Below are 27,059 nucleotides of genomic sequence, written 5' to 3'. Positions count from 1 at the left end.
GTGGCTTTATGGAATGTGTTTGCCAAGAGAACTGCTTCTTTCTCTTTTTTTCTTTTTTTTTTTTTAACAGAAATTTTAGAAAGCAAGAGATTCTGAGTAATACGTCAATCACAGGGAGGGAATCTGTCATTTTCTGGCAAGTTGAATAGGCCAAAGGCTTTTTTCTTTTTTCTTCTTCTTCTTTTTTTTTAACCTCTCCGACACTCACTCTTTTATGAATTATGAAGTGTTATTTTCTCTTGAAACCATCAAGAATGGCAGGGAGGAGATGAGCCAGTCTATATATTCATTCTTGTTCTGAGTGTCTCTGAGTTTTCTGTGTCTCATTATCCCTTCTCTTTGTTTTTCTGTGCATTTCTTTTTAAAAATTTGTTATTGTAAGGATAATGCACAGAGGGATTACAGTTACATAAGTCAGGTAAGGAATACATTCCTTCTTGGATAACGTCATCCCTTCCCTCTCTTTCTCCTCACTCCTCTCTCCCTCCCATCCCCACCCAAAAGTTGTATGGTTCATTTTGAACACAGTGTCTAGTGAGTAGCACTGCTACATTTGTTCACTCTGTGTCCCTCCATTTCTGTGCCCCTCTCTCTACGTCTTTCTAACTTTCCTCTTGACTCCTTGGTACAATCTACTGGTAGCATTTAAAAAATACCTATTTTATTTTCAGCATTTTTTTAAAGCAGGATTTTCATGAGGATGGTTTTCTGGGCAGTGGTTGTGACAAGTTGGGGCAGTCTGGGAGGTAGTGGGAGGTGATGGAGGTCAGAGTCCAGGCAGTTAGTGAGAGGTAGTTGGAGACTGCAGAGGGGATACCAAGGCACTAGGGAATGATTCAGAATGCTGTGGAACAGGTGTTGTTTGGATGCAGAGGAGGCTGCATAAACATGCCAGTATTAGCATAAGGAGCTGAGCAGTCAGCCTGGCCAGAGAAAGCAGGTAGGGTGCCCGAAGGAGCTGGCAGGAAGTTAAATAGGGCAACAGGAGGCAGGATGCTGGTCTTAGCTCTGGTTACTGAGACCAGATCCTAGGTGGGGATTGAAAAGACTGAGGATGTGTCATGAGCAAGATTTGGGAATTGTACCACAGAAGCAAAGGATAGCAGGAGTTCTGGACAGAACCCAGGCAGAGAACAGTAATCAAAACCACAAAGGCATCAAATAGACAAACTAAGTCTGTTAGGCACCCCTTTTGAGTATTTTTTTTAAGTTTTTAGTAATATACTATTCCTATATGGAACATTGTAGCCAATACACATTGTGGAGCAATTCTAAAGAAACAAATGGACTTATTTGATATCAAAACTGTTTCAGGCTTGTTTAATATTCCTAGTATATGTTTCCCTATATATATGTATATTTCCATATATATAAATTGTTATTATAAAGTTGATGTATGGAGGGGTATTTCTTTTTGGACAGTGTCACCCCTTCCTTCTCTCTCCCAGTTTTTTCTCTCCTGTCCCCACCCACAAGTTGTATAGTTCATTTTCAATAAAGTATCTACTGAGCATAACTGCTTCATTTGTGTTCACCCTTTGTCCCTCCATTTCTGTCCTCGTTACCCCCCAAAGACAGATAAATGAACAAACAAAACAAGAAAGAAAAGAAGTTTCCATTTCTTGGAATTCATTTCAATAAATACTTTATATGATCAACAACAGAGAGGCGTTGTGTTTTTGGCTTGTATCAGGTACCCCTTTTGAGTATTTTCTTATATTAGGGTTTTTAATCTTTCCAAGAATCTCAGAATAAAGTTGATTTGATTAGTGAGGAAATGGAAGCACAGAATGGCAAAGTAGTTTGCCAAGTGTTACATAGCTGGAACGTGGCACAGCAGCCTGGCTCCAGAGTCGTGTCTCATGATCACTATGCCTTACAACTTCCCTCTACAGTGTCAGGGAGTACCATTTACATAGACATAGCATGCATGAGGCTCTCTGAGTGGGATAATGTGTGCAACCTTGCCTTAAAAAGGAAAAAAAAAAGGCTAGTTCTTCAATTCTGCCTCTGCTTGCCTTTCATGTAATAACTCATTAGTTTTGGAACTACTTTTCTTGCATATTACAGATGAGACTCAGAGGGACTTACGTCATGGCTGCTTGGTTGAAGGGTCTGTTCAAACTCAGAAGACTACTAAAAACAGAATCTACTGTTTGAGATTTTTTTAATTTTGCTTGGTCTTCACTCTCTTGTCTCCCTGTGGCTACCACCTGTCTGAGGGGCATCGGGGAATAATCAGAGCTACAGCATTCACACTTCAATGCATACAAGGGTTTTTTTTTTTTAATTGTGAAAATACCATACAGAAGGGTTACAATACATGGGCAAGATAACGAGTGCATTTCTTATCAACATTGTCCCTTGTTTTCCCTTCCCATCCCTTCTTATACCCCTGCCCCCCCAACCCGATCCTCCCCGGCATACAAGGTTTTATAGGCAAAGGACTGCATTAGTGCTTGCAAGATTAAGAGGAGTAAATCATCCACAAACTGTGCTTACTCGGTAAAATTGGAACAACAATGAGGGGCAAAAACATTTGGCCAACGAAGGCCTTGGACTTGTGTTCTAGTCTGTGAGGACAAGAAGGTTAGTCTTTGTTGAATCCTAACATTACTCCCTGCCTCTGCCTGGTCCTCTTAGGGCCCCCATTCCAGGAAGAACATTCTTGGTTCTCCCAGCAGAAAACAATTTTTTTCTTCTTCTTGATGACTCTTGAATGTGGGTTGCCTTTTCTCCCTTAATTAGTTATTTAAAAATAATGGGGAGCCAGGTTCAGTCATGCCTGTAATTTTGGTTACTTGGGAGGCAGAAATCTAGAAGATCATAGTTTGAGGCTAGCCTGAGAAAATGTTAGTGAGATCCCTTTCACTTCAGCTGATAAAAATATGGACACAGCAGTGCACACCTGTCACTCCAGCTACCTGAGATAGGAGGCTCTTGATCCAGGCTGTCGTGTGTGTGTGTGTGTGTGTGTGTGTGTGTGTGTGTGTGTGTGTGTGTGTGTGTGTGTGTGTGTGTGTGTGTGTGTGGTGTGTGTGGTGTGTGTGTGTGGTGTGAGATCTTATTTGAATATAACTAAAGCAAAAAGGCCTGGGAGGTGTGACTTAAATGAAAGAACTTCTGACTAGCAAGTCTAAGGCCTGGAGTTTTTATTAAAAAGAAAATCAGGAAATACCTATCCTTCCAGTTGAAGGGATAAAAGTAAGGGCATGCTTTGGAGAACTTCAGAAGGAAAAAGACCTGCTTGTTTCAATTTTCTGTGTATTCCGGCTCAAGTATTGCATAACTGTAGTTTGAGAGCTGGTGAGCAGAATCTGATATGTGAATTTGTGGTCACAATTCTTTTGACCCATTCGTCTTGCTGTTTGCTTTGTGGAATGTAGAGAAGGGAAAGAATGGACTTGTTCCAGCATGTACATGGGATTTCTCGTTGGAATCTGATTGCTTCCAACTTCCTCTTCTCTTATCCCTCTGTATGGGTGTAGCCTTGAAGGTGACACTCTGTATGGCCCCTACCATTTTGACCTTCTGAAGGATAGCTGAGCTGCCTTGCCATCTTTTATATTTGAAAATGACTATTGATGCTGTTTTTGAGGTGTGTGGCTGTGATGGAAAAGACAATAACAAGTCAGCACAGACCTGGAGGAGTGTGATTTACTCAGCATTGGTAGCTCTTGTGTAGCTTTTCCATGTTTGTTTCTCTAAGATTTAGGCTTTTCAGAGGCACTGCCTAGAAGGACAGGACTCCTTTCCCAGGTCCAGGGCCAGCCTCCTATGCTGAGTGTCCATGAACCTCAGCCAATGTCTTTTGACTGACAAGACATGGTGGTGGTTGGTAAGTGTTCATGTTGCAGTTTAAACTTGCAGAGTTCTTTCTGAGTTCTTTCTGACCTCAGTTTGGCAGGTGAAGAAACTAAAGTTGATAGAAGTAGTGGCTGATCCAGGATCATATGACCCACCAGTGGTGAAGCTAATACTGAGCTGCGCCTCTGAATTTCTGGGACAAGTTTTTACTTTCATAATTCATGTAGCTTCTCTAGAAAATGCTCTTTACTTCTCATCAATGTCTTTTTTCTTCTTCTTCAAAACTGAACTGGCTTTGTTTAGAAGCTTTTCTCTTTCAAAGCTGCAGTATGTTATTGGTTGACCAGAAAAGTATCTAGGAAAGCTCTCAAAGTGACTTTAAAGTAGGCTCCATCCTGGATGCACCTGAGCATGGGGTAGCAGGAGCAGAGTGAGAGAGTGGAGGACTTCCCTGCTTGAGTTTGGGAATAGGTCAGTGCTGCTTCTGGATAGCAGAGGCTTATGCATGAGAAAGCAGTCCTGGGATTTCTTCCTGGCTTTTACTGAGGAGGAGCTTAAAGAGGTCCAGGAGTCATTAAGCAGTTTTGCATCAGAAAGAAGAAAGGCTGGTGGCATCCTTTTCAAACTGCGTGGCGGATGTGGGGGGTGGTGGTGGTGGTGGTGGTGGTTTTCTTGCCAGTGAGGCCGAAAGACTTCTGTGAAAATATTGAAAACTTCTGCTATTGAAATTCCCACAAGAAATCTTACCATCTGTTTATTCTTTTTTTTTTTGTCTTCACTGTGGGTTTAAAAAATATTCTATGATTTATTCTCTTTAGAAATGTGACAATCTTTAAAAAAATTTTTATTGTAAAGATGCTGTGGCTTAATCTTATTTGTTAAGTACAGGTGCTAGATGGAGTTTAGTATCTGTAAGATCTTGAGTGAAAATATTGAAAACTTTTACTCTTGAAATTCCCACAAGAAATCTTACCATCTGTTTGTTCTGTTCATTACTCCTTCACTGTGGGTTAAAAAATTCTATATGACATATTCCCTTTAGAGATATTACTTAAATCTCATTTGCTAAGTACAGATGCTGGATGGAGATTAGTACCTAATACTCTTGTTTTTACACAATATTCTCCGAAAATAAAATCTCTCCTGTACTCTGTTCTCCGATTGAGAGTTTAATCAAGATGATGAGCGATTGTGTCTGTTCCATTCCAGGCAGCCTCTGGAATATTGAGAAGTGATCTATTGTAGAACTGAGCACACACACGAAACAGGAAGCAGCTCTTTGCTGGGTAGGATGCTCCAGTCACCCTCCACTCTCCCAGGGAACGCTCTTCAGCTGGAAGCTGAGCCAATCAGAGGCCGCTTTCCTAGCTCAGTCACCAGTCTGTGGTTGAGGAAGGGTTTTTTTTTTTTTTTCTTTTCTTTTCTTTTTTTTTTTTTTTAATGCTCTGTATTGAGAAGGCAGATAAAATGCCAGGTCTGGAATGCCTCTGGGAATAACCTCACCCTGTGTGATGCGCAAGAATAGCATAGTGCCTGGTAAATCCACAAGAATTGGTAAGGCAAGCGCAGTTCTTCCAAAGAGGCCTTTTCTCCTTTTAGCTCTAGCTGTGATTTCTGCAGCAGTTTTGTATTTGCCTTAAAAGAGGTGCTCTGGATTATCAGACCTCCATGTATGACAATTTGTACCTGCATGGAATTGAAGACTCGGAGGCGGTAAGTATTTCATAGATAGCTGATTCCCTCTGCCCTCCTCTTCCTCCTCCCACCGCTCCCTCCCCCTCCCCCTTATTTCTTAGGCAACGCAGGGAACATGGAGCTGAAACCAACCTCACTCGAGTGCTTGCTGGCTGCAGCTTAAATGCTCTCTGTATAGTTTGCAGTTAACTTAAATTGATATATCATCAAGCAAAGGGAAATTTGAGTGATAGCAAAGGCATCAGTGAGTGTAGGCTGTTAGAATTTCTGCGTTGCAGCTCCACATTTGAGCTCACAAGAGGTAACTTGTTCCTTGTAGACTAGCTTTAAACTATGCAGAAAAGTACCTCTGTTTTACAATAGCAGGGTTCATAGGAAAGACTTGCTCATTATATAATACATATTGTTTGTTGAGCTAACATGAATAGAAGTTCCAAAGCTGTAGCTGTATTATTATGTGCTTTCTGGCCAAACAGGCAGGATGGACCTACTGCTTCTTTGTTAAGGAAATAAGATGCAAAGGAGTGTGGTTGCACAGTACCCCAGTACAGAGACAGGAGATAGTGTTCCTCCCCCCTGCCCTGGAAGACTGAAATGGACTCACTTACATGTGTTTGGGCTTGGAAAAACTGGACTCCTTTCTCCCCATAGGTCAGACTCATACAGTTATAAAATCAGGGTAAAATGGTTTTCTGAAATTCTTAAAATTGTACCACAGGACTTTAGCTTCTGAATATAGATTAAAGTGGATTCCTGAATCTTTCTTGCTGCTATTGCTGGTGGTAATAACTGATTTTTTTCATTATCAGTTACATAGCATGATTGGGGGTGTGGATGGGATATGCTGTGGGGAGTCTGAATTTTCTAAGTACAATTCCATACCTGTTTCTACAGTCAGAACAAGAATGTTATATAAGGTTGTTTCTAAATCACTCAATGCATAGGTTGTAACAACAACAACAACAGAACAGTATGATACATATCACTGCAGACAAATATCAAATGGTGTGCTGTCTATGAAAGATAGAAATCCTCACTTCTGATAAGGCATTCCATTTTTCCTTCCTGTCTGTGTTTGCCCTAACTCTAACTCTGTTTCTGAAAAGTCTCTCTGCATGTTGTCCGATGTGCTTGTGAATGATCAGACTGTCAGTTCATTGCAAGGGACAGTAGTCTGCAACCCAGGAGGGGCTGAAATTGAGAAGGTCCACCCGTTTCAGTTTGGGGTTTGGAAAATAGAAAAAGCCACTAGAGGAGTTAAGTAAGCCAGCTTTCTCGGCTGAGTTCCTCAGGAGAGGCCTGAGTATTTCTTATCCCTTTTCCACACTCAGTTATGAAACATGCGATGCCTTATTGAATTGTAAGCTTTATTTTTGACTATGGATTTTAATGTGGACAGTATATTGCACTGAAGTGGAACAGGGGTTTTATTTTCCCTTCAGCAATGCCATTAGAAACCAGCTGCTATGAACAGAGTTGCCTAGGAACTAATATAGCCAGCTTCTTGTTCTCTAGAACTGTATAAATTTCGGATGCACTGGTTCAGAGGGGAGCCATTATAAATATGAAAACATTTGTCTTGCTTTTGGTCCAGCTGCAGAAGCAAGCTGAGTTTTCCTGCAGGGTGGGAAGTGAAGAGAGCAGTGACTTGACTCATGGTGGTGGTAGTTGCTGGCGGGTAGTGCTAGGTGGTGCAGTGCTGTGACTCAGTGGTGGCCAGCAGGCTGAGGTATTGGGGCTGTGCATGGCACAGAGGTGAGGAAGGTGGGAAGCTTGAGGCATGAGGGGAGAGCATCTGGTCAGTCCTAAGCTGAGAGTTTGGGATTCTTTAGGGGTGGGATCGGAACCTGTCATAGAAATCAGAGGGGAGGACAGAGGTGTTCGGAGGGGTGAACTGATTCTGAATGCTCATTTGAGTTTATTTGTTTTTATAAGGAAGAATAATGTGATGTGTTACCCAAGATGGTGTGAACAGAGCTTCAAGCCAATGGAGAAGACTAGGCCTAAATAGCTGAGCCGGTGAAGTGACAGATAAAGCCACACCTGGAGTGCCACATCCTCAGCACTGAGAAAGCTCAGTGCCAATGCATTTATGGCTGTAAGTGTGGGGTTTGCCCAGATCTAAGCAGAGTTCTTGGAACAGGTCTGATGGATAGGCATGGAAAGGCTTTGCTCAGGTGGCCAGCTGCAGCCGGAGAATATACAGGCACTAAGACTGAGGACGGCACTTCCTCTGGGGGGTTGGGAGCAGTGCCCTAACTACACTTAGGACATTGTGTTCACGGGGTGTGTGGGGGCTAGCTAGCATGCGATAAGTGATTACCTCCAGCGTGTCCACACAGTCAGCCTGTAATAAGCTCCTCTCACCTAGGGAGACACTCTGGAAGTATACTAAGGAAGTATACTGGTCCCCATGTCCTGTCTCCACAGTAGGAGAGGGATTTTGGATTGTGATGTGAAATTTTTCCTGAAGAGTCAGGTTCAAAGATGGATAGTATACCCCTAATCCCCTGGATGGTAGCCTGTGACCTCTGTATTGCACAAATTGTGTAGCTAGAAAAAGGAACAACAAACGTGCTCGAACACACTTGAGTATGGACATTTTGGATTCTTGAGTCTGGTGGAGCCTGTGTGAGCAAGTCCGTTAACTTCTGGTTTGGTTTCCAGGATCATTCACAATAAAAGGAAACACAAGAGATAATTAAGTGTCTCCCTGACCCCCTCAACGTCCTCCCTCACTACCCCCCCCCCCCCAGGCCCTGCATAAGAACAGGTTTCCCATAGAATGTCAAGTTATTTCTTTTTTGTTCTCTCTCTCTCTACCCCTCCTTTCCTTTTTTCTTCCCTCCTTTCCTTCTCACTCTGCCTTTATCCTTCTCTACCTCCTTTCCTACTTTCCTTCTTACCTCCTTTCTTCCCTTTCTCTCTATGTCTCTGTTTCTTTGTCTTTGTCTCTGTCTTTCTGGAGGCTAGACATACCCAGGGCCTGTGCATACTTGGCAAATACCATAGTAAGCTGCATCCCAGCCCCATGTTATTTCCTGTATCAGCTTGATATGGATAATGGTGTGTGTGTGCTTCACCAGTCCATGCTGAGACAAGGCCATTTGCAATCATTGAAGAGTTGCAACTTCTAACTGACTTCTAGAGCATTGTTGTGCCAAACGTTCCTTACCACCCCCAGTATATCTTACTGCATGTCTAGGGGGCCAGGATGATTTTTCACTGGCTGACCCCTCTCCCCAATGCACACTGTATTTTTGTCTAATTTAAACAGTTTTTCAGTAGATCTGTTCCTTGGTGTACACATGTTTCATATATGGATTCATCGTGTATTTTTTATTAACTAAATGAGAAATCTTTTAGCAGTACATAGGAGGAGCAGATAACAGTAATTTAAAACCCATCCTGTGGTAGTCACTATTAATTGTAACCCATTACTTTGGAGCTCTTGGTGCCCACATATATAAAGAGGTCATTTTCCACCTGTGCTGTTTGTCACCTCCTGTTTGGTTAAGTGTTTTCTTTACTACACAAAGTATCAGACTTATCAAAAGTAGATCTGTCCTGTGTAGATGATCCTTTGCAAAATGTAAGGCTCTTACATAGGCACACCTTGGGAATTTGGAACAATTTAAAGGAATTAGAGCATTGTAGGATACTTTGAAAAGTAAAGCCAGGATTAGCTGCACCTTGAAGTAGTAGCTGATTTCTTGGACATGGTTGCTTCCATTTCCAAATGTTTTAATTCTTCAGTATTTTAATTCTTCAGTATTCAGTATTTAGAGGGAGAGACTTGATCTCTTTTGTTTTTATTTTGTTTGTATTATTGGACAGTGAACCTAGGGCCTGGTTCTTGCTAGGCAGATGCTCTACCCAGAGCTAGAACTCTAGCCTGACTCGAGCAGATCCTAAATTAGGCCATTTATGACACAGGAAAACATATTCCTTAAATGTACTCAGAATAGAAGGGAGCTATAATATATTTATTAACACTTCTAGAAATATTATGGCTGAAAAAGCTAAAGTGTAAGGTCAGATTTATACATTTTGCTATGCATATAATATTTAAATGTATGTATAAAAGCATGTTTATATCAATGTGAACTTATACATTATTATAAGGACTCTGTTAGCTATTTATTCTAGTTAACTATTTCCTAGGAGCAGTGTAACTATGTATGTTTGTCTAGATGTCTGTGTATCCACTGAGGTATATACACTGTATACGTTGTACATCATGTGCATTCATGTATGGATATGTTCCATGCATTGCTAATTGATGGTTAATGGTAAGTGGGAGATTCTGCCATAGAGCTTTTGGAGAAGGAAAATTAACTGCTTTTGATGTGAAGAAAGATACCCAAGCGGTTTGAAAGACAACACATCCACAAGAGAAAGAAGGATTGCTACAGTTGTTTTAAATATGATGATAGTGTCTTGAGCTTGCTAGGGAGGAAGATAAACTTCCAGCAGAAGGAATTATGTGTTCAAGGGCCTTCAGAAGAACACTGTAGTGATATTAAGGAGTGGATTTTTTTTTTGTAAACAACCAGACCAGAGGTCTTTTTGGCTTGATGGACCAGAATATTTCTTCTTGGTTAGGAGGGGAGAGGCAGAAAGTCTTTTCATTGCCTGAATACAGGGAATGAGGATTGATCTGTAAAGGAATCCAAGGATTCTTTTATATCACTTGCCAGGGAAGTAAACCAAATGCTGCTTCATGGTTTGTATAGGAAATTTCACTGAGGCGGGTCAACTTGTTTTTACTCGGCTAAGCTGTTTCTCCAGAGTCTGTTAAGTAAATGATGAACAGAATTTTTTTTTTAAACAGATCAATTCTTAGAAATATGATGGTTCTCTAAAATATACATGGAAATGAGCTCCAGATGCAGTTGTTATGGAGCTGAGAGAAATTCCTTAGATCTGAGGAGAATTTATCAATTTCACATTATGGGGCTTTTGGTCTTGAGGGTCTCTTGTTAATTTTACATCTTTGAGTGACAGGTGGAAGGATTGAAATCAGTGCTGTCCAGGTATTATGTACCTCCTTTCTTGATGGTCTTCTTCTTAGATAATGACCAGCCAACCCAAGGTTTTAGAATATGATCCTGTGAGGCCATGTGCATGTCCTCAGTGAACTTTGGATTTTTGATGGAGCCAGGTGTTCTGTAGGAAGTTGGTAGTGACTATGCAAAGTTGTTGTTTTAGGGTGAAGGTGGGGAGACTTTGCATTGCCTTAGCTCTTTTCCTTCCTTTCCAAATTCAGCTTGCATCTATTACTGTGCAAATCATTCTGTGACTCTGTTTATATCTTTACCTAGGTAACAAAGCCACCAAAGGAAGACACAAGGATGTAGCTGTACTGGTTATCATTTTTCATTTTCTTTTCTCCCTTCTCCCATTTGTCCTTTGTAATAACCATGAAGTCAGGAACTCACATATCCATGAAGTTAAGTTAAAATTATATCTAGGAGGCTTTACAGATATAAGCTCTGCTCTAAGTTAAGACTAATTGAGATGCCTGTTATGTGCTTCTGTCAGGGAAAGGGGGCTGGAAAAGCAGCAATGTAACCAGACAACCTCAGTGACACACAGAGGGGCCACATGTGTCTCATGTATGGAGGACAGGCCACTAGAAGGTTGCAGGGCAGTGGGAAAACTCAAAGGGACTTTACAGTTCATATAAAATAATGACAGCAGATTTAGAGTTGTAGGTTTTTATGCTCTGGCCTTCAAACATTTTAAGACATTGAAGAGTGTGAGTCTGAGAAAACTGCTGCTACTTTTACAGTATTTATTGGTATACCAAAAGAAGGTAGCTCAGACAGCTTGCAAGATTTTTGAGATCTAAATAAAACAATACTCATTCTTGCTTTACATTTATATATTTTTAATGACATGAAGGTGTAGTTTTAGTTATTAATGTCTTTTCTTCTTAAAATGCTTCTCTACTATTCATACTTTTTTTTTAATCTGTCACTGAAATATTGAGAACTTGTACATTTAAAACAAAATAATTTGGGCTTTTTTTAGACTTTTCACTCAAGGGAATCAGTATGAGGGACATACCTGACAAGAATATTGGTAACTTTGAATAATTGTTCAGAAACCTAGGTGCATAGTTTTGAAATAACAGTTCTCTTTTATTCCTATTACTCTTTAATCTCTCTCTCTCACTCTCTCATTCTCTTTCCCTCCCTCCCTCCTTTCCTCTCCTCCTCCTCCTCCTCCTTTTCTCTGTGTTAGACCTGGGTTTGAACTCAGGGTTTGGGCACTGGGTCTGAATGTTTTTGCTGAAGGCTAGCACTCTACCACTTGAGCTACAGTGCAACTTTCAGCTTTTTTTTGGTGGTTAATTGACCATAAGAAGCTTTGAACTACTATTCTCAGATTTCAGCCTCCTGGGTAGCTAGGATTACAGATGTGAGTAACCAATGTCCCAGCTTCCCGTCTCTCTTTTTATCTTGATCATAATCTAGGGAAAAGATTCTGGCTCTCAGTGTTTTTACTCTATCAGCAACTTGGTTGAAATTTTGGTGAGTGATGCATCTTTTTAAGTCTCCATAAAACTTTCAGCAGTTTTATTTATTTATTTTTTTACTGAGTATATATATCAATTTATTTTTTTTATTGTGCAAATACTGTACAGAGGGGTTACAATTACATGAGTAAGATAATGAGCACATTTCTTATCAAGCATTGGAGCCTCCTCCTTTGTTTCGCCTTCCCATCCTTTCTAATCCTCTCCCCCCACCCGTCCCCCCAACCAAAGTTGTAAAGTTCGTTTTTCGACATAACGAATTTTACATCTCATTGTTGCAATGGGTCCGCCTGTATCCCTGTTTTCACAATTCGTTTTTTCCCTTCCCCTCCATATATACCAACATCATATATAGTGAAAGCAGGGATTATACCATGGGGGAGGGACGTACAAGGCAACAAAGACATAATCTTATATATTAGAAACAATCGCATGAAAGATCTCTCTCTCTCTCTCTTTTTTGTCAGTCATGGGGCTTGAGCTCTAGGTGGGAGCTGTCCCTGAGCACTTCAGCTCAAGGCTCATGCTCTACCACTTGAGCCATAGCACAACTTCTAGTTTTCTGGTGTTTTTTTTTTTTTTTTAATTGTGATTAAGTGATTACATAATTTACCAAATTTCACAGTATTGTGGGATAATGATGCTCATTTAAAGTCACAAACTCATTCTAACTTTCCTGGAGCAAATTGTCTATCACGGTCTATAACATACAATGTTGTACACATATACACCATACATGTGATCAGCAGCATGGGGTTATTTAGTAGTGGTTCAACCAGATGAGTGGAAGTTCTTTGTTTCTTAAGTCCTGTTAATTTTGTCGTATCACCTAATATTTTGGATTTAACATCCACTTATCAGGGAGACCATGTACCGTTTGTCTCTTTGCTCTTGGCTTACCTCGCTCACCATGATTCCTTCTAGCTCCATCCATTTCCCTGCAAATGCCATTATTTTGTCATTTCTAATGGCTGCATAATATTCCATTGTGTATAGATACCACAAATTTTGGATCCATTCATCTGTGGTGGGGCATCTGGGTTGTTTCCATATCCTAGCTATTATGAACAGTGCTCCAATAAACATGGAGGTGCATGTGTCCTTGTATATTGGTTCCTAGAAGTGGTATGACTGAGTCATAAGGGAGGTCAAGCTTTAGCTTTCTGAGGACCCTCCAGACTGCTTTCCAAAGTGGTTGTATAAGTGTACATTCCCACCAGCAGTGTAATGGAGTTCCTCTTTCTCCGCATCCCCTCCAGCATTTGTCGTTGGCTGATTTATCAATTTATTTTTTTACTGCATTTGAAAATGTTTACTTTCTTGTACTCTGTATTATGAAACAATAACATAATTATGACAGTAATGGAGTATCAGACCAGGGTTCCAGGGATTGAGTCCTGATACCTCCTCTGACCCCATTCTCAATTGTAGCCCTGGGTACATTTCTTATCCTGGGTTTCTTGTCCTGAAGTGCCAATAGTAATGACTACTTATTGAGTGTTTTCAAGATTAAATTAATTCATATCTATAAAACTCTTTAAATGCAGGTAAGTGTTATTTGATATTTATGTTAGTCCTGTAATGAAATTGTTTACATTTTCAGGAACTGAAAATATACCCCTTACTCTCTGAGTTTTGATATTCCTACCAAAGACTTTGGTTTATGCTCTGAGCCATTCCTTTGAGATTTTCAAAAATTTTATAATGGTTGACAGGTAAAAAAATGCACTAATGCCCTACATCTTATGATTAGTTTGCCTTCTGCTGTTTTGGAAAGGGAAACTGAGCAATAAAATTAGATGAACTCTTACTGGCACTGATGTTCAGCAAGTCACTTCATATCCACAGTTCTCAATTTTCCTTCCCATAGAGTGAAGAAGCTTGATTAGTATCTAAAGTTTTCTCATACATGAAACTTTGCTCCATTTGCTGATCAACAGTTTCTTCCTTTGAGATATTCATGCCACTATATATCGTTTGCTGTCTGAAATGATCATTTGTCATGGTATTGTGTACACATGGAAGAAGGTGTAAGTGTTTGGAGCCTGAGTCTGCGTATCTTTGAAGGAAGTTGGTACATATAGTATAGTTCCTTGAAAAGACCAGATTTTTAAAAGAAATATGTTTTACCTGAGATTTTTAACTCCAGAAGCCTAAGTATACACACACACACACACACACACACACACACACACACACACACACAAACATATATATATATATTTTTTAATTTAATTTAATTTTATTTGTGAACATACTGTACAGAGGAATTACAGTTACATGGGCAGGATAATGCGTACATTTCTTACCAAGCATTGCAGCCTCCTCCTTTGTTTACCCTTCACATCCCTTCCCAGCCTCCCCCCTCCCCCCCTAATCCCAATCCTTCTTCTTCCCCGCCCCCCCCCCTCCGCGCCAACGTTGTAAAGCTCGTTTTGGACATGACAACTTGTACTTCTCATTGTTGCAACAGGTCCACCTGTATCCTTAAACAACTGGTTTTTCCCCATCTCCTCCACAAGTTATACTGACATCAAATATAGTGAAAGCAGGGGTTATACTGTGGGGGAGGGACATACAAAGCAACAAAGAGATAATCTTATAAATGTGTTAGAAACACATGCATGAAAGAAAAAAACATTAAAATACACATATAAGGGTTCATTTTCCTGACATCACATTATCTGACCTTTTCCGCTTGACTCATACATATACTAGATATTACAAATAAGGGAAACCATGGGACCTACGTTTCTTTGGGCCTGGCTTACTTCACTTAATATAATTTTTTCCAAGTTTTTCCATTTCCTAACAAATGGGGCAATGTCATTCTTTCTGATGGAGGCATAGAATTCCATTGTGTATATATACCACATTTTCTTGATCCATTCATCTACTGAGGGGCATCTGGGTTGGTTCCATATCTTAGCTATGGTAAATAATGCTGCAATAAACATAGTTGTGCTGGTAGCTTTAGTGTGGTCTTGTTTGTAAACATTAGGGTAAATGCCCAAAAGTGGGATTGCTGGGTCATAGGGGAGCTCTATGTGAAGTCTTTTGAGGAACCTCCATACTGCTTTCCAAAGTGGTTGAACAAGTTTACATTCCCACCAACAATAAAGTAAGGTTCCTTTCTGTCCACATCCCCTCCAGCATCTGTTGTTGTTAGAGTTCTTGATTTTTGCCATTCTAACTGGAGTGAGGTGATATCTCAATGTTGTTTTGATTTGCATTTCTTTTATGGCTAGGGATGTTGAACATTTCTTCATGTGTCTATTGGCCATCCTTCTTTCTTCTTCAGAGAAGTTTCTCTTTAAGTCTTTTGCCCACTTACTTATTGGGCAGTTGTTTCTTTGAGGATTTGTTGTTGGGGGGTTTAATTTTTTGAGTTCCAAGTATATTTTAGATATGAGACCCTTGTCCGTTGTATGGCTAGTAAAGGTCTTCTCCCAATCCGTGGGCTTTCTATTGATCTTGCTAGCTATGTCATTTGCCCTGCAGAAGCTCTGCAGCTTTATGCAATCCCATTTGTCCAACCTTTCTTTGATTTGTTGTGTTTCCGGGTCTCTATTCAGAAAATTTCGGCCTGAGCCAAGGAGACCTAGGGTTTCTCCTATTCCATCCTGTAATGTTTTCAGAGTGTCTGCTTTGACTTCAAGGTCTTTGATCCATTTGGAGTTGATTCTGGTGCAGGGTGATATATAAGGATCTAGCTTAAGTTTTCTACATGTAGTTAACCAATCACAAACATATATTTATCCTTGCCAATATATAGGATGAACTTCTAGCCCAGAATGATTTGGGTTGGGAACACTCAAGTGTACTATCACGAAAAAGAAATTTAAGGCCTTATGAAAAGCTAGTTTCTCTTAATTCATTTATGATAAAGAAAAAGTATTCCTGCTTCTTTTCCTTCTTTTTTTTTTTTTTTGGGTCCAGTTGTGGGGCCTGAACTCTGGGCCTGAGCGCTGTCCCTCAGCTCTTCAGCTCAAGGCTAGCGCTCTACCACTTGAGCCACAGTGCCACTTCCGGCTTTTTTCTTTTTTGCTTATGTGGTGCTGAGGAATTGAACCCAGGGCCTCAGGCATGCAAGGCAAGCCCTCTACCACTGAGCCACCTTCCCAGCCCTCCTGCTTCTTTTTCTATAAGAGGTATTTCTTTATTTTTAGAAAAAAAAATTGTTTTTGAGACAAAGTCTCATTTGATTGCTCAGGCTGGGCTGGAATTTACTATGTAGGTCAGGCTGGCCTTGAACTCAAGATTCTCTTATTTCAGCCTTCTAGAGGTTGGGATTATAGATGTGCACCACCATACCGAGTTGAGGAAAGGTATTTCTGCTCAAAATTATCTTTCCTTCAAAATAAGGTCTGCGTGTGTGTGTGTGTGTGTGTGTGTGTGTGTCTGTGTGTGTGCGCGTGCGCACGTGTGTGCATGTTAGTACTGGGGTTTGAACAAAGCTTTGTGCTTGCCTCAAGACTTGGGGGTAGTCCCAGCCCTATAAAAATGTTTTGAATAATAGTTTTGTGATTGGTGTGATATGTGTCACTGAGAACCTATATGTACATTTATATATGTGTGTATATACATACATTCTCAATGATGAGAATAATTTTGAGACAAGGTCTTGCTCTGTAGTCCACACTGTTTTGCCTCTGCTTCCTCAGGTTTGGGATCACAGGTGTGTGCTACCATGCCTGGCTAATTGTTATTCAGTGTTTTGTGGTTTTATAAATATTTCTTTTTTACTTTTTTTTTTTTTAGCTTTTTTATTGTAAAAATAGTATACAGAGGGGTTACAGTTACATGTGAACGGTAATGAGTACATTTCTATTGAGCATTGTTACCTCCTCCTTTGTTTTTCCCCTATCATCCCTTCCCTCCCTACATCTCCTCCCTCTCCCTCTCCCCCAAAGTTGTAAAGTTCATTTTCAACATAGTGTCTTGTACATGTCATTGTTACAATGGGTCATCCTGTATCCTTATTTCAACATTTTTTGGGGGGGGGTCCGGTCGTGGGGCCTTAACTCTGGGCCTGGACACTGTCCCTCAGCTCTTCAGCTCAAGGCTAGCGCTCTACCACTTGAGCCACAGTGCCACTTCTGGCTTTTTTCTTTTTGCTTATGTGGTGCTGAGGAATCGAACCCAGGGCCTCAGGCATGCAAGGCAAGTGCTCTACCACTGAGCCACCTTCCCAGCCCAACATTTTTTTTGGGGGGGGGGTCCGTTCGTGGGGCCTGAACTCTGGGCCTAGGTGCTGTCCCTCACAAGGTTAGCGCTCTACCACTTGAGCCACAGTGCCACTTCTGGCTTTTTTCTTTTTGCTTATGTGGTGCTGAGGAATCGAACCCAGGGCCTCAGGCATGCAAGGCAAGTGCTCTACCACTGAGCCACCTTCCCAGCCCTCAACATTTTTTTTAAATAAAAATTTCTTCTTGGGGGGTGTTGGAGGGTGGAAGATGGGAAGGGATGGGAAGGGGAAACAAAGGAGGAGGCAACAATGCTTGATAAGAAATGTATTCATTACCTTGCCCATGTAATTGTAACCCCTCTGTATGGTATTTTCACAATAAAAAAAAAGTCTTCTGTTCAACATTATTATCCTTTGGGATGTCCTAAAACCAGTAACCAACCAATTTGGATAACCCTATAAAGTATAATATATCCTATGAGATGATTATTTTTAAAAATGATTCCTTCCCTTTCCTTTAAAAGGAGTAAGTTTATCTTCAAGCTGGGTGCTAGTGGCTCATACCTGTCATCCTAGCTTCTCAGGAGGTTGAGCTCTGAGAATCACAGTTCAAGGCTAGCCTGGACAGGAAAAGTCTCTAAGACTTATTTCCAGTAAACGACCAAACAAAGCTGGAAGTGGAGCTGTGGCTCACATGATAGAGCACCAGCCTTGAACACAGTAGTTCAGAGACAAGGCCCAGGCCCTGAGTTTAAGGAGTAAATTTTCCTCTAGGATTAGGTAAAACATCACAAAGATGAGAGAGAAAGAAACCATCTTACTTGAATCCAGTCCTTCAAACGATTAGAACTTGAATTAGGCATGTTGGTTCATGACCAACAATTCTCATCCTCCTGAGTGTAATCCTAGCACTCAGGAGGATGAGAGAGAATTGTTAGTTCAAAACTAACCTAGACTACTTATTGAGTTCCAGGCAAACCTATGTTATGTAGCTACACCCTATATGAGAAATAAAATATATATCATCAGCCACAAAATAGTTATTCAAAACATTTTCGTATGTTAACACTCTTAGTAATATACGTCAGACAACTTAGAGGACAGATAACTGTTTGAATGGAAGAGCTGGAGATAAATATTCATTACAAGGCCAGAAAAACATGGTGAGCACCGTTAGAATGGTTTATAAGTAAACAAACTGGTTTCCCAGTTTATTTCCCAAAATTATTATCGATACCTTAACGTCATCTAATTTCAAGTAATACCTATGAGATTAATACCTTGGGATTTATTTGATTCAGAGGCTCTCTTGCTCCAAGTGATGGAATGAAGAACTTGGTTATCATATTGTCAATTCATCCCTCACTTGATCATGTTGCTAATGCTTAGAATGTAATGTAGGAGGAACAGAGGTGAAGTTGATGAGTTTTGGGGAGACATGGATGTGTTAGTCATCACCATGAATGCCATCCTTTGTAAAGTTCTGGGATATTGCAGAGTAGACTAAAGTATAAAACTGCACAAATGAAACAAAGTTAGATGCATCTGGTTTTACATTTATTTAATTAATTAGGTTTTTTCAAAGGCGTTACTGGGGTTTGAATTCAGGGTCCCATGTTTCCTAGTCAGATGCTCTATTATTTGAGCCATACTTGCAGCCCTGTTTGGTTACTTTTGAGGTAGAATCTCCCTTTTTATTTGGATTGCCTAGCCTGGACCTGACTTTCTTGTATTATTTATGTGAGCTATTTCATTCAGTGGGATGTATCTTTTAAAACTAAAAGATCAAGATGCCTGTAATCCTAGCTACTCAGTAGGCTGAGATCTGAGGGTCACGGTTCAAAGCCTGCCTGGACAGGAAAGTCCGTGAGACTCTTATCTCCAATTAACCACCAGAAAACCAGAAGTGGTGCTGTAGCTCAAGTGATAGAGTGATAGCCTTGAGCTGAAGAGCTCAGGGACAACGCTCAGGCCCAGAGTTCAAGCCCCACGATTGACCAAAAAAAGAAAAAGAAAAAGAAAAAAGAATTTCTGGATAAAAGGATTAACAGTTATTAGCTGGGTGCTGGTAGCTTACATCTTCATCCTAGCTACTTAGGAGGCTGAGATCTGATGATTGCAGTTGAAAGCCATCCAGGGAAGGGATGTCCTTGAGACTTTTATATTTAATAATAAAACAAAATTGAAGTAGAGCTGTGGCTCAAGTATTAGAGCACTAGCATTTAACAAGGAAGCAAAACAGTGCCCAGGACTCTTCCCCCTCCCCCAACTCCCGCAAATTTTAAGATTTACAGACATATATGTGTTATAAAAACAGCTTAATATTAATATAAACTTTCTCTTTTAATTAAGAGAAGTACTGAAATAGCTCAAAATTTTAAAAGTGGATATCACATTAAAGGAATTTCTTGATGGTGGGAGTCAACTCCTAGTTGCATAAGAAGAATTTGTTCACTCTCTTCTGTAATAGTTATAATTTTTTTTAAAGAAGAAAAATGGAGAAATTGCACTTCTCTCATTGTCCCTAAATTGGTGAAAAAACCCTGAAGCCCAGAGAGGTTAGGCAACTGGTTCAAAATAACCTAGGTTTACACTGTATGGTAAAACTGGATCTTGAGCCCTTCTTGCATCTCTTTCTAGATCAATGTTCTTTTTGTCAGTCAAGGAGCTTGAACTCTGGGCCTGGGCACTGTCCTTGAGCTCTTCAGCTCAAGGCTAGTGCTCTACCACTTGAGCCACAGTGCCACTTCCAGTTTTCTGGTGGTTAATTGCCCGGGCTGGCTTTGAACCATGATCCTCAGATCTCAGCCTCCTGATTTGCTAGGATTACAGGCGTGAGCCACCATCATCTGGCCTCAATGTTCTTTTTGTATAATGTCAAATTCCAAGACTCAATAATATAAAAACTGGATTAACCCACCAAAGGGTGGTATAGTCATATTATTTTTATGTTGCTTGACAGCTTACAAAATTGTTGAGAGCCAGGAGGCGCTCCAGAACAGAGAAAAGATTGCTCTCTGACCCAAATAGTGAGAATTTTATCTGCTCAGAGACCAGATTTGTTTCTCAATTTCTTTCAAGCTTTTGTTCGATGATGCTTTATGATATCATTTGGAGTCCCAAGTCACTGATGGATCACCATACTAATACATACATGAAACTTAAATGAATATAAAATCTCATTGCTAGAAAGGAAGAAAGTCTTTTGTTTTAGGGAAATGTTAAGAGTTCTCATAGTTTGTATGCATGTCTTGATAAGTATTGCAAATAAATGCTGCTTTTGCCTTAGGCAAAAGCATCCGTGTTCTAATTTTTATAGCATATCTTTCTCTGTGCTATTAAAAAAAATTTAGAATCCAGATGCTGGTGGCTCATGCCTATAATCCTAGCTACTCAGGAGGCTGAGATATGATGATTAATGTTTAAAGCTAACCTAGGCAGGAATGTCTTCAAGACTTACCTCCAATAAGCTACTCAAGAAAGGAAAAAAAGAAAGAAAAAGAAAAAGCCAGAAGTGGATCTGTGGCTTGAGTTTAAAGTGTTAGCCTTGAGCATAAAAGCTCAAAGAGAGCTCCCAGGGTCTAAGTTCAAGCCCTTAGGACTGGCTTGTGCGTGTGTGCGCGTGCGCACACATGCACACACACACACACACACACACACACACACACACACACACACAGAAAAAAAGAAAAAGGAGTAATTCAGTAACAATATTTTTAAAATGCAAAAAAGTCATCAGTATTTTTTTTGTTAGTCATAGAGCTTGAACTCAGCTTGAGTGCTATCTCTAAGGTCTTTTGCTCAAGCCTAGTGTTCTACTACTTTGAGCCACAGCTCCACTTCCAGTCCTTTGAGTGATTAATTGGACATAAGAGTCTCATGGGGACTTTTCTGCCAGGCTGGCTATGAACCATGATTCTCAGATCTCAGATCTCAGCTTCCTGAGTAGCAAGGAAGTGCCTGGCTAAATTCTTGTACTTTTAATAAATGAAGACTTGGAGTATTTCAGAAGAGTCTAACAATAGGAGAAAATTTTAAATCGATTAAAAGTCAGCTTGTGGAGAATGTTAGTTGGAAAAGCTAAACTGAGCCAGTGCTATGGTTTGAATGTGTCCCCTATAAAATTCATAGGTTGGAAGCTTAATCCTCAATCTCATAAGCTAAAGTATTTTGAGCTGGCACCCTTGGGAAGTAATTAGGAATAGATGAGATCTTGGGGATGTGGTGTCAAAGATGGCTTCATAGGCTTTGTAGGAAGAGCAAGAGAGGCTCCAGCAAGCATATTTATTCTGTCTTCTCCTATGATGTGTTCTGCCATGTGTGATGCAGCAAGAAGGCCTCGCAACATGCCAGCCTGTGTCATTGCTTGCTTTGTGATCTTCAACTTCCTGGTCTCCAGACCCTGACGTGAATAAATTGCTTTTCTTTATGAATTACTCAGTCTGTGTATTCTATTATACCAGCAGACATAGATAGATGAATTCCATGACTGCCTGCCTTTAAATATGCCAAAATCTCTGTAGATGATAAGATGTAGAAAAGTACAAACCAGACAACCTGTGGCTGAGAACAACTCTTAGGATCCCTGCAACATCCTCACATTGTGATTTCTACCTCACAAAACATTGAGAGGAGGGATTTGTAACATACAGTCTTACAGGTTGAAAACATCCTTTGTAAATATTGCCAAAGTGCATCGTAAACACTCAGCTGGTGTATGTGTGTGTGTGTGTGTGTGTGTGTGTGTGTGTGTTTGGTGGGTTGTGGGGCTTGAACTCTGGTCGTGGGTGCTGTCCCTGTGCTCTTCAGCTCAAGGCGAGCGCTCTACCACTTGAGCCACACTGCCACTTCCAGTTTTCTAGTGGTTTATTGGAGATAAGAGTCTCACGGACTTTCTTGCCTGGTCTGGCTTTGAACCTCGATCCTCAGGTCTCAGCCTCCTGAGTAGCTAGGATTACAGGCGTGAGCCAGCGGTGCCCGACTTCAGCTCTTTTTTTTTTTTTTTTTTTTTGGTCTGGTCGTGGGGCCTGAACTCTGGGCCTGGGCACTGTCCTTCAGCTCTTCAGCTCAAGGCTAGCACTCTACCACTTGAGCCACAGCACCACTTCCGGCTTTTTTCTTTTTGCTTATGTGGAATCAAACCCAGGGCCTCATGCGTGCAAGGCAAGCGCTCTACCACTGAGCCACCTTCCCAGCCCTTCAGCGCCTTTTACTATCATTTATTTTACTACTTTAAATGATACTGTGAGTTAAGGGACACTTGTAATTTAACCCTAGTTTAATCAGTGGAGAGGTAGGCAAACAGCCAATGATGCAAAGACAAACTTTTTTTTTTGCCCGTCCTTGGGCTTGAACTGAAGGCCTGGGCACTGTCCCTGAGCTTCTTTTGCTAAATGCTAGCACTCTACTACCTGAGCCACAGTGCCACTTCTGGCTTTTTCGGTTTATGTGGTACTGAGGAATCCAACCCAGGGCTTCATGCACGCTAGGCACTCACTGTATCACTAGGCCACATGCTCAGGCCTGCAAAGAAAAACTTAAGAGTACACAAACATTCCAATAAATACTTGATGAATAACTAAATTAATTAATGCATCTGGAAAGTGGGTCAAGCCTGCAAGAGGCAGTAGTTCTGCCTGTGGAGAGAAATAGGGACCAAATGCCTAGAAGCTAGCCTGTGGTCATGTGAAATGGGAATATTATTTCATAATCCGACTACACTCCACACTCTAGGCAATTCTAATTAGAAACTTCAACACAAATGTTATATAAGGCATCTCAAAATGTTTATTTCATAGTAAGAATACTGGATTACAATGGGAAGCTTTATTTCCAAGATTATTTAGAAGACAATATTAGGGAAGGAATTATGTCTCCCTCAAATTCATATATTGAAGTTTTAGCTCCCAGTCTAAAATACATACATACAGATTGGTAGGGTGGTGATGCTAAGAGGCACTTCCTTTACAGTGTTGAAAGCAGAGCTTGTTTGGAAGGTAATAATGGAAGGCCATGGAAAGTTGCTTGCTCAGAGGCCAGGCCTTCCCATTTTTTGGTAAAGCTACACAGGCCTGTGTGTTGTTATTAAAAAGTTAATTTTAACTGGTTATTGGGTTGCACAATGTGTAAAATTCGTGAAATTGAACTACATACAAATCATCTGTGTATGCTTCCCTAAGTGTGGGTATTCTTTGATTAAAATTTAGGAAGTCACTTTTAAGGAAACAAGGGAAACCAGTGGAATTCTGGTAGCTGAAATCAGGAACAGGCAGGAGGTCATGAGGGCCCTTGCATTGCATTCTGTTGTTTTGGCTTTTGAAATGAAGGAGGAAGGTGATTCTAACACTGATGAGGCATGGGAGTACTGAGTACAGAAGGACCACTGACTTTTGATCAGTGGGCCAAGTATGAGAACAGAGGGCCTACCCCTGTTGCAGGGAGACTGTACTCTATCCTGAGTTGGGAATAGAAGATCCTGTCCTTAAGGAGGGTCATCTGTGCCCTCAAAGGCATGACAGCAACACCTTACTGAGGTAAGGAAGTAGAATTTCTCCATGCTTTTAGCAGTATGTTCAAGGTCATAGCCAGGCTGTTCTCAGTGATGACAGCAGATCCTTACGCTTATAGAACTGTGCCAGCGGCCACAAGAGAGTGCCAGCTCCAGGGATAAAGAGTAAAACTGTTGCCTTGAGTCTCTATTGAGGTTTATTTTAAGACTCAGGTGTTTGCTGTTGAACCAGTATGTGCTTGGTCCATAGCTATACAGAGACATTTGATGGAGAGGTAATGCACAGGTCTTTCAATTTAAGTAGGAAGCCAGGCATTCTGATGGACACCTGCAAACCTAGAGCTTGGAAGGCTAAGGGAGGAGAATTGAGAATTTGAGGCCTGGGTGGACTACATAGTGAGACACTGACTCAATATATACATGAAATTGTATTAAAGTTAAGATAACATTTTTATTATATGCATACTACTTGAATGTTTTCATTTTCAAGATGTATATGGCTTAAAATTATTTATTATTTTAAGGTAGTACATGAATTTGAATTCAGGGCATCATACTTATTAGACAGGTATTGCACCATTGGTGCTACTTCTTCAGTCCTTGAAAATTATATATACTTGTATGTATATATAATTATTTACAAAATTATATGTGTATATATATATGAGAACTGGAGATGTGACTCAAGTGGTACAGCACTAATCCTGAGCATAGAAGCCAAGCAGGAGCATGAGACCCTAAATTCAACCCAATACTGGCACAAATACACACAAACACACACACACACACACACACACACACACACACACACACATGCTCTAATTTTTAAGTTATTACTAGTGCAGACTTTAGTGTTGTAAGAACTGTTAGGAAGATTTTTTTTTGTCCTGAATTCAGGGCTTCATACTTCTTTGGCTTGCTTGCTCACCATGACTTAGTGCTCTACCACTTGTACCATACCTCCAGCCTTACCTTTTGCTATTTATTTTAGAGATGGAGTCTCACACTTTTTCCTGTTTTTCCTGGCTTTGAACCATAGCCCTCTGACCCCAGCATCCTGTGTAGCTAAGATTACAGATGAGAGATGTGAGGTAGATCATGTAATTGAAACCTGTTATTACCAATTGTTATTATAGATGTTTTTAGCAGCAGTGCTTTGTGTGTGTGTGTGTGTGTGTGTGTGTGTGTGTGTGTGTGTGTGTGTGTTAAATTTCTTGGATCAAAACTACGATATCATATGTGCAAAGATACTATGCAGAATTTTATTAAGATTGAATGTCATATTGATACATATATTGTTTTTCTGTTTTAAAAATATACATAGGTGGGCTGGGAAGGTGGCTCAGTGGTAGAGTGCTTGCCTTGCATGCATGAGGCCCTGAGTTCGATTCCTCAGCACCACATAAGCAGAAAAAACTGGAAGTGGGTTGTGGCTCAAATAGAGTGCTAGCCTTGAGCTGAAGAGCTGAGGGACAGTACCCAGGCCCAGAGTTCAGGCCCCATGACTGGCAAAAGAAAAAATACACACACACACACACACACACACACACACACACACACACACGAGTATAAAAGTCAATGAAAAACATGTTTGTTCCCTATTCCAAATTTAATCGAGTGAATTTCTTTCAAAGAAAAATGAAGAGCAAAGAAAAGAGAGAAGGATGCAAATAAGGTAGGAAAAGGACAAGGAAATGCATAACCTAGATTCTGTGAGTGTTTTGATTCAAAGCCATCTTAACTAAAATATGTTCTGGCTGTAAGATGTGCAACTGGTTGCTACATTTTTCATTTGAGTGTTGCATTTACATAGAGAAGCTGGCTTTCCAAATGCCAGCTAACAGCCAACTCAAGAAAGGAAGATCTGTCTAACTCTGTGACTGGTTTAGGGGAAGATATCCTGAGATAGTTGGTAGAGGGCACACCCTGTTCTAGAACACACCTTGTTCTAGAAACTCAGACATAACTGATGTGATTCTTAGTTTATGCCTTATTTTAGTCCCTCATGTCAGGCTTGCAAAGGAACTGGAAACAAAACCCTTAGCTCCATAGACTAAATGGAGGATATATAGCTTCAAAGTACCAAGGGAGTATTTTCTCAGAAAGGGGGAATATTTTACATATTCTATCTTTTGGTTTTTGCCAGTCCTGGGGCTTGAACTCAGGGCCTGAGCACTATCCCTGAGCTTCTTTTGCTCAAGGCTAGTGCTCTAACACTTGGGCCACAGTACCACTTCCGGCTTTTTCTGTTTATGTGGTACTGAGGAATCAAACCCAGGGCTTCATGCACGCTAGGCAAACATTCTACCACTAAGCCACATTCCCAACCCTATCATTTCTTCAGAGGTGCAAAAAGTGCCCACTGTACGATAAACATTTATATTATTCAATTACTTCTAAGACTCCCTAGTCAATGGGATTGTTAGACTTGCTATTGTTGAAAACATTTCCAAGTTTGCTGTTTGGGCCTCCCTCTTCTAGGTCCTTAGACTCCAGGTGTTTCAGTGAGCTTCCCATTACTATGATAAAATACCTGAGATAGTCATTTTACAAAAAGAAAATATTCATTTTGGCTCACAGTCTTAGAGGTTCCAGACCATGATCAGGCAGACACATTGCTTTTAGGCTTCTAGTGAGGTGCCAGAGGGCTATGGTAGAGAGTTTGTAACAGAGCAGACTGTTGACTTTAGGAATAGGAAGCAAAACAGTCAGAAAGGAGCTAGGCTCCCACAATTTCCTTTGCGGACACATTCCTCAAGCATCTGAGGTCATCCCTCCAGGCCTCACTTCCTAAAAGGTTCTGTTTATTCTATGGGGAAAGCCTTTGGGGAATAGTCAAGACCCAAACTATACCACCTATGAATTATTCGACCTGTCTGCTATTTTGAGAACAAAATAGACATTCATAGGTGGTCCTCTTTATTATCGATAAAAAAATACTTGGCCTCTGCTATTTAAAAAAAATTCAGCTGGACACTGGTGGTTCATGCTTGTAATCCTAGCTATTCAGGAGGCCAACGTCTGAGGATTCTGGTTCAAAGCCAGGTGAGGCAGAAAAATCTGAGAGACTTTTTATCTTGTTAACCAGCAAAAAAGTCAGAAGTGGAGATGTGGCTAAAGTGCTAAAGTGCCAGCCTTGAGCTAAAAAGTCAAACAAGGATATGAGGCCCTGAGTTCAATACCCAGTACCAGAAAAAAGAATACTGATAAAAGATGTGTAGGAAAGGAATGGTTATACTCTGTGGTAGGAATGAAAGTAGTGTAGGCATTATGGAGAACAGTGTGAAGGCTCTTCAAAAGCTAAAATTAGATCTATC

General features: G+C 40.6%; 1 protein-coding gene across 3 annotated transcripts in view; it reads left to right on the top strand.

Moving 5' to 3' along the window:
* Cacnb4 (calcium voltage-gated channel auxiliary subunit beta 4) overlaps positions 1-27,059 on the top strand; it is a 272,203-nt gene that overhangs the window by 112,519 nt on the left and 132,625 nt on the right. The window contains exon 1 of one of the 3 annotated variants that reach the window (XM_042683555.1): positions 5,243-5,520. The exons of the other annotated variants lie outside the window; for them this stretch is intronic. Within the exon in view, the coding sequence (XP_042539489.1) occupies positions 5,476-5,520 (45 nt within the window). The 5' untranslated portion in view covers positions 5,243-5,475. Of the gene's footprint in view, positions 1-5,242; positions 5,521-27,059 lie in introns of those variants that run through there. 3 annotated transcript variants of the gene reach the window in all.

This window comes from Dipodomys spectabilis, unplaced genomic scaffold (genome assembly GCF_019054845.1).
Source record: "Dipodomys spectabilis isolate Male_0828 unplaced genomic scaffold, ASM1905484v1 ptg000081l, whole genome shotgun sequence".
NCBI classification, from domain to species: domain Eukaryota; kingdom Metazoa; phylum Chordata; class Mammalia; order Rodentia; family Heteromyidae; genus Dipodomys; species Dipodomys spectabilis.
Note: the sequence above shows the minus strand (reverse complement) of the source record. Positions and strands in the feature narration are given on the sequence as shown.